The 11,430-nt window shown below is 50.7% G+C and overlaps 1 protein-coding gene across 4 annotated transcripts; it reads left to right on the top strand.

Moving 5' to 3' along the window:
* Positions 1-17: 17 nt before the first annotated feature.
* Positions 18-7,587, top strand: RGL2 (ral guanine nucleotide dissociation stimulator like 2). 4 transcript variants are annotated; one of them, XM_077161476.1, is made up of 18 exons: positions 18-534; positions 766-967; positions 2,283-2,366; positions 2,599-2,777; positions 2,908-2,958; positions 3,046-3,343; positions 3,610-3,861; positions 3,961-4,064; positions 4,174-4,258; positions 4,346-4,414; positions 4,592-4,666; positions 5,262-5,294; positions 5,398-5,519; positions 5,617-5,712; positions 5,793-5,904; positions 6,007-6,297; positions 6,713-6,827; positions 6,939-7,587. In XM_077161476.1, the coding sequence occupies exons 2-18, from the start codon at positions 806-808 to the stop codon at positions 7,148-7,150; spliced, it is 2,340 nt and encodes a 779-aa protein (XP_077017591.1). In that variant the 5' UTR covers positions 18-534; positions 766-805; the 3' UTR covers positions 7,151-7,587. The 4 variants fall into 4 exon arrangements, with proteins under 4 accessions (XP_077017591.1, XP_077017594.1, XP_077017592.1 ...); XM_077161479.1 differs by lacking the exons at positions 18-534; positions 766-967 and adding an exon at positions 1,386-1,419; XM_077161477.1 differs by lacking the exons at positions 18-534; positions 766-967 and adding an exon at positions 1,475-1,596.
* Positions 7,588-11,430: the final 3,843 nt, after the last annotated feature.

The following is an 11,430-nucleotide window of genomic DNA, read 5'->3' as shown; positions in this document are numbered from 1 at the left end:
TGCATGCGTGGGTGGGTGTGGAAAGTGTAACCCCGCTGGCGCGGAATAACCGGGTCTCCGCCTAAAACGCTTCCTGCGGGGGTCTTAGCCTTGTTGTTGTTGTTGGTGGTGGTGTTGGTGGCGAGGCAAATTCGGTTCCTGCCTTCCCCGGGGACTGGAGACTGGAATCTATCCCAATTCATTGCGGGACGACGTGGGCTCCAGGATCCTGGAGTGGGGGGCCGGAGGACCACGGTGGAAGCCAGGGCTCCTGGGTCCCGGACCCTGGGAGTCGGCGCTCCCCTAGTCCGCGGCCCTGGCTCCTGTCTTCACTTCCTTCCCCTTTTGGCTCCCGCCTGCTCTAGGAGCGAGCGGACACGGGGCGGGGGGGGTGGGGTGGGGTGGGGAGATAGGACGGAAAGGGCGGGAGGCCCTGGAGCCCAGCAGGGGAATCCGAGGGGGTACGGAAAAGCCGGGGAGGGGACTTGGTCCGGGGCTGGAGACCGACTGGAACAGCGGCCCAGGACCTGTGCTGCCCCCGCCCCTCCCGAGCAGGTTAGAGCCTGAGCACCCTGTGACCCTCCCTGTCCGTCCGGGTACTCGTGACCCCCCCTCATCCCCAAAATGCACCAGGAATCCCCATATTCCTCCCCTGTGTTGCCTTCTTCCCCCAGCCTCCCCTCCAAGACTCCCCTCCGGTTACCTAGATGCTCACTCGCGGTCCTACCCTGCCCGGCCCCCTCGTGACCTCCTGACCCTCACACCCCACCCCTGTCTCTTCCCCAGGCGCCCCATGGCCCGATCCCGCTGATTCCTTCGCTCGGCCATGCTCCCGCGGCCCCTGCGGCTGCTCTTGGACGCGAGTCCCCCCGAGGGAGTCGTGCTCAGCAGCTTCCGGAGCCGGGACCCCGAAGAGGGTGGGGGCTCGGGTGGCCCGGGCGTGGGCGGGGGGCAGGAGGAAGAGGAGGAGGAGGAGGAAGAAGAAGAGGTGAGATGTGGGTGGTGGGAGGTAGAGGGCGGTATATATTTCGAAGTCCTTCTCCACCTTTCGGTGTCTTTGTGCCCCTGCATCTCTTTCTCCCTGCTTTAATTTATTTCCGCGCCTCTCGCTGGGTGTCTGCCCGTCTCCCTTACGCAGGGAGTCCCGGCGCCTCTGTGGTTCTGTGTATCAGTGTGACTCAGACCTGCGCGCAGGAAGCTGTACTGTCCCCGCCTGGAGCGACTGGCTGGCTGTACCTGCGGGCCTCTGGCTATGTCTGAGTGCGGCTGCTTATCCCGGCAGCTTTGTCTTGGTCCCTGTCTCCCTCCTCCTTTTTTGTTTGGTGGGGAGGGGTTTGTTTCCACAGTAACCAGCTCCACTGACTCTGGGATTGGGGAGGGAACCCTACCCGCAGATTTCGTGACCCCGCCCCCCACCCCCCTCCCCGGAGCAGGAGTTAGGTAAAAGGGCCTGGGAGTCAAAGTTCTGGAGCGACTGATCCTAGGCTGGGTAGGAGGTGGTCACTGGCTTTCCTTAGGGACTAATGGTGGTGACCAGGAGCAGGATTTGGGGCCTCAGGAGGGTCAAGGAGTTGGATATGGGGCCGGAGGCCCAGGACTCCTGAGTTCAGAGGCTCGGTGAGGGCCGGGTGACTGGCTGGGCTGGTTTTTCGGGATTGAGGGGGGGGGGGGAGGGGAGGGACTGGGGCCACGTGACTCCTTGAGCGCACGCGCCCCCCCCATCCTCACTTCCCCTTCTCTTTCCTGTACTGAGATCCTAGCTGCCAACTAGAGTTGGGGGTCCCCAGGGCGAGAAAGAGAGCGGAGGCCCCACCTGAGAGACCTGGGGAAAAGGGGACCTGGAGGAAAGACTGACTGAGCTTGGCTGCTCCCTCACAAGGGGAGGGTGGGGCATGTGGTGGTGCCTGTGATTGAGGTTTCAGCTTCTTTAGGTCTCTGCCTCTCTGCCTCTTTCGCTTTCCCTCAGCCTGCACTTGGTATCCTGCTTCTCTGCTGTGTTTTGGGTTTAGCGCTGGGGGGAAGGGGCTCTGGTGGTCTCCAGGATCAGGGTTCCTGCACTCCGAGCACCCCTCCTCTCCAACTCCCTCGATTCCACCGGGCCCTGAGGCGGTTGGGGGGGGGCTGTCTGGGCCCCAGTGGGGGAGACCTGGGGTCACCAGCCCCCCCCACCCCTCGCACACGCTGGTACTATCCCCTGCCTTCGCAGGTGAGGGATACTGAGGGAAGGGGTAGGGCCTGGGAGTGGTGTGTGAAGGCTGGGGGTGGTGTGGGACTGTCTGATCTCCCCTTCCTTGGTCCTCCAGGTCCCTGTATCTGTCTGGGAGGAAGAGGAGGATGGTGCCACCTTTACTGTCACAAGTCGCCAATACCAGCCTCTTGAACCCCTGGTGAGATCATGACTTTGGCTTCTTACCTCTGACCCATCACCTCTCAGTTCCTCTTCCTCTGGCCAGAATGCTAGCCTGATGTTTTGGAGATCTGGACTCTGCTGTGTGACTTTAGGCCTAGTCTTTTGCCCTCTCTGAATCTCAGTAAAATGTACCTGGATCATCTCCTAGGCCTGAGATAATTTCCAGGGACCTAAGGGAAGGGTGAGGACTGGCCCTCTGTATCCCCCAGGCCCCCACACCACCCCCCCGTTCTTCCCGACGACTCCGAGCTGGCACTCTGGAGGCCCTGGTGAGACACCTGCTGGATTCTCGGACATCAGGGACTGACATGACCTTCACTTCAGCCTTCCTGGCCACCCACCGGGCCTTTACTTCCACTCCTGCCCTGTTGGGACTTGTTGTTGACAGGTCAGGGGTCATAATGGGCCAGGGGAATGGGAGGTTCTGGAACTCTTAAAGCCAAAGCATCCCACCAAAATATCCAAAGCCACAGGGAGTTGAGGGAAAATGGACAGATAGATTATCTTCCCTTTCCCAGGTTGGAAGCCCTTGAAGCTCATCCAAGTGATGAACTAGAGAGGACAACAGGGTGAGTGACTTCTGACCCTTAACCTCAGTCTCCTCTACCCAACCTGTAGCTTGACCTCTGACCCCTGGCTGATTCCCCTTCTCCCAGGGTAGCCATCTCAGTGCTGTCAACCTGGCTGGCCTCTTACCCTGAGGATTTTGCCTCTGAGGTCAAGGGTCAGCTTGACCGGCTTGAGAGCTTCTTGCTTCGGACAGGGTATGCAGCAGGGGAGGGTGTTGGGGGGGGCAGCGCTGACCTCATCCGCAACCTCCGGTCCCGGGTGGACCCCCAGGCCCCCGACCTTCCTAAGCCCCTGGCCCCCCCTGGCGATCCCCCTGCTGACCCCACGGATGTCCTGGTGTTCCTCGCTGACCACTTGGCCGAACAGCTGACCATGCTAGATGCGGTGAGACCCTGACCTCTGACCCCCATGCCTTCTGACCCCTTACTAACCTCTCCTTGACACCAGATCCTTTCCTTGCTTCCAACCCTTCCTGATCCAGCTCCCACCCTCCTTCTCCATCTGCCCAGTTTGACCTTTCCCCTTTTCCCCTTGGTTGCTGCCTTTCAAACCCTGTGCCCCCTCTGATTCCTTGGCCACCTGAGTTCCTTAGACCCCTGATATTGGAAGGCTGACCTTGTGGACTCTGAACTTTAACCTCTGCCCTGCAGGAGCTGTTCCTCAATCTAGTTCCCTCACAGTGCCTGGGGGGCTTGTGGGGTCACAGAGACCGGCCGGGACATTCCCACCTCTGCCCATCTGTCCGAGCCACTATCACACAATTCAACAAGGTGGCAGGGGCAGTGGTCAGCTCTGTTCTGGGGGCCACTTCGATTGGAGAGGGACCTGGGGAGGTGACCATACGGCCACTCCGACCCCCCCAGAGGGCCCGGCTCCTGGAGAAATGGATCCGTGTGGCGGAGGTAAGAGAGAGGAAGGATTGGCCCTGTTGGAGATGATGGCATGGAAAGGGGACTTACAACCAAGGCCTTTCTCCGTGATTTGTGAACCAACCCCTGCAGGAGTGCCGTCTGCTCCGAAACTTCTCTTCAGTTTATGCTGTTGTATCTGCCCTACAGTCCAGCCCCATCCACAGGCTCCGGGCAGCCTGGGGGGAAGCAGCCAGGTGGGGAGGACAGGGCCTTGGGTTGGGGGTGAGGGTCCCCTCAGAAGGCTGGCGGCAGGGGTTGGCCAAGCCAGGCCTGTGTTCAGGGTGGCTGTTTTCCATTCCTCAGGGACAGCCTCAGAGTCTTCTCCAGCCTCTGCCAGATTTTCTCTGAGGAGGATAATTATTCCCAGAGCCGGGAGCTACTCCTGCAGGTGAGGTCCTGTCCCCTGGTGTCCCCAGTCATCCCTGCTCTCCATTCCACCCCCCACCCCCACATCTCCTTGTTTTGTCACCAGCAGGAGGTGAAGCTAAAGTCTCCTCTGGAGCCAAACTCCAAGAAGTCCCCGAGGTCTGGCTCCCGGGGTAGGGTGAGTGACTAGTGGGGGATGGTTATGAAGGAGTGAGGAGCAGCCTGAGGGATGAGAAGGGGAGGTGCAGTTTGGGAGGGGTAGGGAAATTAAATTTGTTCTCTGGGCAGTGTGATAGGGAAGTGGGGAGGTGATAGAGAACCCTCAGGGGTGTCTGACGGTGACCCCTGACCTCAGGGTGTAGTCCCATACCTTGGCACCTTCCTGAAGGACCTCGTGATGCTGGATGCAGCCTCTAAGGATGAACTGGAGGTAAGTGGGGTGTGTGCATGTGTGTGCGTGCTGCAGTGATATCAAGTGGGCTTCGGGATCAGACAGATTTCTGATCTCAGACAGAGGCTGAGGATGTAGCAGCTTGAGAGCGTGGACTCTGGAGCTGGACTGCCAGGGTTCTGGCCCCAGAACTTCGGCAAGTTGTTCAACCGCTTTGTGCCTTTGTGCCTTAGTGATCTGTAAATTGGAATCTGTTATTTTGAGGGTTTAATAAATTATTATTTGACAAGTGCTTAGAATATGCCTGGAATGTAAAGCATTACATAGGGTTTGTTAAACAAACACTAGGACCTTGGGCAAAAGTGTCTTATCCTCTCTGAGCCCTGATTTTTTTCTTCTGTAGAATGAATATATTCAACATAAAGTGCTTAGGGCATGCTAGATGTGAGGGGGCCCAAGGGGTGAGGTGGATCTATTAGTGAGGCCAGTGTGAAGCATTTGTGAGTTTTCTGTGTCTTTGGATGTGTGTGCATGCTTGGTAGGGATATGCATGTGTGCTTGGGAGGGGTCTATTTTCTCTCTGTGGCCTGGGAGGAGTTTTGGGATGCTCACCCCATTTCCCTTCTCCTTACAGAATGGTTACATCAATTTTGACAAGCGGAGGAAGGTGAGAGGAATGCATGGGTTGGATGTAACCCAGGAAGGGGAGAGGGAGGGCATGTTGGGGATGCCTGAGACTTGGCTCCTGCAGTCTAAGGATTCCTTCCTAGGAGTTTGCTGTCCTTTCTGAGCTGCGGCGGCTCCAGAACGAATGTCGGGGCTATGATCTCCGACCTGACCCTGACATCCAGCGGTGGCTCGAGGGGCTCCAGCCACTGACAGAGGCACAGAGGTGACTGGCTGGGTGAGGTTGAGACTCCAGGGCTTGGGCTGGGTGTGAGGGGGTGGTGTGCCATGCCTGGACATCCACACATTGCCCCTTTCCCTAGCCACCGTGTGTCCTGTGAGGTGGAGCCACCTGGTACCAGTGACCCTCCTGTCTCACGGGTGCTTCGGCCAACGCTGGTCATCTCGCAGTGGACAGAGTGAGGGAGTCAGTGGTTGGGGGTAGTCTCTTGGGAACTTTCATCCTTCTTCTGACCCTATGAATCTCTTGCCACTCCAGGGTTCTGGGCTCTGTTGGGGGCCCTACACCCCTCATGTCCTTTGACCGGCCTAGTATAGGGGGAGACGAAGTACCTGGAACCCCTGCTCCTCTGCTGACCCGGCTGGCCCAGGTGAGGTCTGCCCTGGGCCTCTGACCTCAATGCTGACCCTGTCTCTGCTGAGTGTGTCTTCCTTAACCTCCTTGCCTTCATGCCTCCATTGTTTGTCCCCAGCACATGAAGTGGCCTTCTGTTTCGTCTTTGGACTCCGCCCTGGAAAGCACTCCATCCTTACACAGTCCTGCTGACCCCACCCACCTCTCTCCACCGGCCTCCTCCCCTAAGCCTTCTCGTGGTCACCGCCGCTCAGCTTCCTGTGGCTGCCCACTCACTGGGGGAGCAGAGGGGGCCTCCAAGGGGCCTGGGTATGGAGGAGGGGGCCCTGGGCCAGGAGCTTCTGATTGCCGAATCATCCGAGTCCAGATGGAGCTGGGGGAAGATGGCAGTGTCTATAAGAGCATCTTGGTGAGGGAGCCTTGGGCTGGGAGGTGGGGTGAAGGACAAGCCTTGTTGGATTACAGATGTTGTCTTAGGTTTGGACAGCCAAATGGGAGAATTACTCTAGTTTTAAACTTTTGATTTTAGCAGCATGTTTTATTTTGATGTTCACTTTGGATTAGCTGCTATCCTTGAACTTTTGGGGGCATATTAGATTTTCAGAACTAGTAGTAGTTTCCCCACAGGGAAACAGCCCTATTTCACTGGGCACTATGTGGGCAGGCTTGTGGGGTGCAGGAAACCATTATATTCAATTTCCTTTTTCATTTTAGAGTGTCGGACATGGTAGCCTTTTTTGGTTGGGTCAGTGGCTGGGGCTGGAAGCATGGGAAGCTGAGGTCATCATGGGCCAATTTATTGCTCTTTTGGTCTGTCCTGTCAGGTTACAAGCCAAGACAAGGCTCCAAGTGTCATCAGTCGTGTCCTTAAGAAAAACAACCGTGATTCTGCAGTGGCTTCAGAGTATGAGCTAGTACAGTTGCTACCAGGGGAGCGAGGTCAGAGACCGCGAGAAATTGGTGCCCATTGATGGGACTGCTTCCAGGTCTGGGTAGCTTGGGAGGGACTGACTGACTGTTGTGCTTGATACCCATCCTCTGAACCCACAGAACTGACCATCCCACCCTCTGCTAACGTCTTCTATGCTATGGATGGAGCATCACATGATTTCCTCCTGCGGCAGCGGCGAAGACCCTCTGCTGCCACACTGGGTCTTGCTAGTGGCCCCTCTGCCTCAGGAACTCCTCCAAGTGAGGGAGGAGGGGGCTCCTTTCCCAGGATCAAGGCCACAGGGAGGAAGATTGCACGGGCCCTGTTCTGAAGAGTTAACCCTGTTAGCGCACAGAAATATTGGTGGCCATACCAAGTGTGGGTAGCCATCTTGAATGGTGCCAGTCATGTCACATTGGAACAGAACTCCAGAGAGGTGTTCGCTGGGGCAGTGAAGTGCCAGTGGCTTACCAGATATCCAAGAGATACTGCCCATTGGAACTGGTAATCTGGGTAACCAAGCTGGACTCCCCACCTTCCACGAATCCCCACATAGCTAGTGCTGGAAAAAGGGATCAGTTCTGATTCCTGACCACATCCTAGCATTCAGAGGGCCAAGGAAAGGCCTAGAAGAGGAGAGGAAAGGCCTAGAGGCTTTGTGCTCCAGGGGAGGGGGACTGTGGTAAGAAGAAGGTTCTAGTAGGAGTTTCTTTACCACTGTGGGGATTCCTGTCACTGTGACACTAATAAACCAAAACACTACCTGAATTCTACTCCCCTGTCCTTTTTTATTTTTTGAACTTTTTTTTAAAAATACTTGCCCAGATCCACCAATTTTAACAATTTACCACATTTGCCCTATCATTTAATCCATCAGTATATCCATCTATCTATCCATCTGTCTATTTTTCAATCCATTTTCTGGAGTATAGGTTACATACATCATGCTCCTTGAACCCTAAATATGCCATGTACATCTCCTAAGATTAAGGATATTCACTTATGTAACCACCTTAAGTGCAGTTATCAAGCATCAGAAATTTAAACTTGATATATGTTTTGGTTTGCTAAAGCTGCTGGAATGCAATTTACCAGAAATGGGCTGGCTTTTACAATGGGAATTTATTACCTTACAAACTTACTTCTCAAGCTTTGAAAATGTCTAAATTAAGGCATCAATAGATGATACTGGACTATAAAGAAAGGTTACCAGCACCTGGGATATCTGTCACATGGGAGGGCACATGGCTGACGTCTGTTGGTCCTTCACTTCCAGATTTTGCTGCCTTCAGCTCTGGCTTCCTCTATGGGTCTTCTCTTAGCTTCTCTGGGACTTTTTCTCTCTGAGCTCTATGGTTTTTTCCTGTCTTTTACCCTCATATGGGAGTAACAGATTAAGACCCACCTTGACTGGGGTGGGTCACATCTCAATTGAAATAACCTAACCGAAGTTCCCACCCATAACTAGTCTACACCCATAGGAATGAGTTAAAAGAACATGGCCTTTTCTGGGGTACATAACAGCTTCAAACAAGCACAGTCCATATTCCATTTTTTCCCATATGTCCCAATAATGTCTTTTTTTTAAATTAAAAAGGTAACATAGAAGAAAGCAATAAATCTCAAAGCATACTGCAACAATTAGTTGTAGAACAGATTTGAGTTTGGTATGGGTTAAAACTCCACAATTTTAGGTTTTTACTTCTAGCTGCTCCAAGACACAGGAAACTAAAAGAAATATCATTGTAATGATTCAGCAATCATACTCCTTTGTTAAAACCTATTTTCTCTGTTACAACTCTTCCTTCTTCTTTGATCTTTTCTGCAATCTTTAGGGGTATTTGGCTCTGCCCATTCTAACTTTTTCATATTGGAAAGGCTGTCAGTCATATGGGATAGGAGGATGGAACTAGTTGATGTTCTGGAGAGGCTGGCCTCTCTAGGTTTCAGGATTTACCTGGCTTAGGAACCCAAATGGAGGTTATGGATTTCTGGAAAATTATAGTGCATGGAACCTTTATAGAATCTCAGATAAAGCCCTGGGTGTTCTTTAGGTTTGGCGGGAATGGTTTTGGTTGAGGTTAGACAGTCCATGGTAAATAGCAATAGCTGAAGCTTGCGTTAGAGGAGTATCCAGAGTAGCCTCTTGGCTCTATTTGAATTCTCTCAGCCACTAATACCTTAGTTCTTTACAATTCTTTATCCCTTCTGATGTCCTTTTGAGGCTTTTCTCCTCCCTTATTAGATCCTGTCTAAGATCATGTATTGCACTTAATTGTCATCTCTTTAGTTGTCCCTTTTTCTTTTATTGTAGGAGCATATATACAACATAAAACTTTCCCATCTCAGCTACTCCAAGTATACCATTCAGTGGGATTAATCCCATTTACTATGTTCGTAACCTTGTCACCTTCCATGATTTAAACTTTCCCATGTCCCCAAACAAAAACCTTACATTCATTTTGCATCAACTCCCTATTTCCCCCCTGCCCCTAGTAACATGTACTCTAATTTCTGTCTCTGTATGCTGGCATATTCCCTGGTATGTTCTTTGTAATTACCTTGGAGCTTAAATTCAGCACCCTAAATCTACAGCTATCTTGTTTGCTTTGATACCAAATTCATTTTTTTAAACTTTTTTTTGTTAATAAAAAAAATTAACAAACAAAACATTAGATATCATTCCATTCTACACATACAATCAGTAATTCTTAATATCATCACATAGTTGCATATTCATCATTTCTTAGTACACTTGCATCGATTTAGAAACAGAAATAAAAAGACAACAGAAAAAGAAATAAAATGATAATAGAGAAAAAAAGACTATACATACCATACCCCTTACCCCTCGCTTTCATTTACCACTAGCATTTCAAACTAAATTTATTTTAACATTTGTTCCCCCTATTATTTATTTTTATTCCATATGTTCTACTCTTCTGTTGATATAGTAGCTAAAAGGAGCATCAGACATAAGGTTTTCACATTCACAGAGTCTCATTGTGAAAGCTATATCATTGTTCAATCGTCATCAAGAAACATGGCTACTGGAACACAGCACTACATTTTCAGGCAATTCCCTCCAGCCTCTCCACTACATCTTGAACAACAAGGTGATATCTACTTAATGCGTAAGAATAACCTCCAGGATAACCTCTCCACTCTGTTTGGAATCTCTCAGCCATTCACAATTTGTCTCATTTTACTCTTCCCCCTTTTTGTCGAGAAGGTTCTCTCAATCCCTTGATGTTCTCAGCTCATTCTAGGGTTTTTCTCAGTCCTTTGATGCTGAGTCTCAGCTCATTCCAGGATCTTTGTCCCACGTTGCTAGGAAGGTCCACACCCCTGGGAGTCATGTCCCACGCAGAGAGGGGGCGGGTGGTGAGACTGCTCATCATATTGGCTGGAGAGAGAGGCCACATCTGAGCAACAAAAGAGGTTCTCTTGGGGGTGACTCTTAGGCCTAAATTTTAAGTAGACTTGACCTATCCTTTGTGGGGTTAAGTTTCACGTGAACAAACCCCAAGACTGGGGGCTCAGCCTATAGCTTTGGTTGTCCACACTGCTTGTGAGAATATCAAGAATTCAATTTGGGGAAGTTGAATTTCTCCCCACTCTCACCATTCCCCAAAGGGGGCTTGCAAATACTTTTCCAGTCACTGATTAAATCATTCTGGGATTCATTGGGGGATCGATACCAAATTCATTTTAGTAGTACATATAAACTATGTTCCTATACCCCTCTGTCTCCTACCTTTATGTAGTTCTTGTCCAAATTACATGTTCAATTACGAGAAGGAAGAGTTATAACAGAGAAGATAGGATTTAACAAATGAGTATGACTGCTGGGTTCTTTTACACTTTATACATTTGCCTTTTAGATCCTCTAAGTAAAAAGTGAAGTTACAAATCAAAAATAGGATAGTACTGGCATTTACACTTACCCTTGTCTTACCCTTACCAAAGGTTTCTATTTCTTCATGCAACTTCATTCCTATTGTTTATTGCCCTCTCCTTTCAATCTGCCAAACTCTCTTTAACATCTCTTGTTAAGGCTGGTGTAGTGGTGATGAACTTCCTCAGCTTTTGTTTATCTGGGAATGCCTTAATCACTGCCTCATTTTGAAATGAGTTTTGGTTAGAATTTTTACTTTCAGCACTTTAAATATGTCATCTTACTGCCTTTTGCCTCTGCAGTTTCCAATGAGAAATCAGTTTAATTTTATTGAGACTCCCCTATATGTGACATGTTACTTCTCTCTTGCAGCTTTTAGAATGATCTCTTCATCTTTGCCATTCAACAGTTTGATTGTAATATGCCATGGCATGGCTCTATTTGGGTTCAGCCTGTTTGGAGTTTGTTGCCTATCTTGGATTTGTATGTTCATGTCTTTTGTTAAATTTGAAAAGTTTTCAGTCATTATTTCTTTGAATATTTTCTTTGCTCTTTTCTTTTTTTCTCCTGGGATTCCCACAAAGCATATATTGTTACACTTTATGGGGTCCCACAAGTTCCTCAGGCTCTGCTTGCTTTTCTTCATTCGTTCTTCTGCTTCTCAGATTGGATAATTTCAATTGTCTTATCTTCAAATTCACCAATCCTTTCTT

Source organism: Tamandua tetradactyla, chromosome 5 (genome assembly GCF_023851605.1).
Source record: "Tamandua tetradactyla isolate mTamTet1 chromosome 5, mTamTet1.pri, whole genome shotgun sequence".
NCBI classification, from domain to species: Eukaryota; Metazoa; Chordata; class Mammalia; order Pilosa; family Myrmecophagidae; genus Tamandua; species Tamandua tetradactyla.
This window is presented reverse-complemented; position numbering and strand designations above follow the sequence as displayed.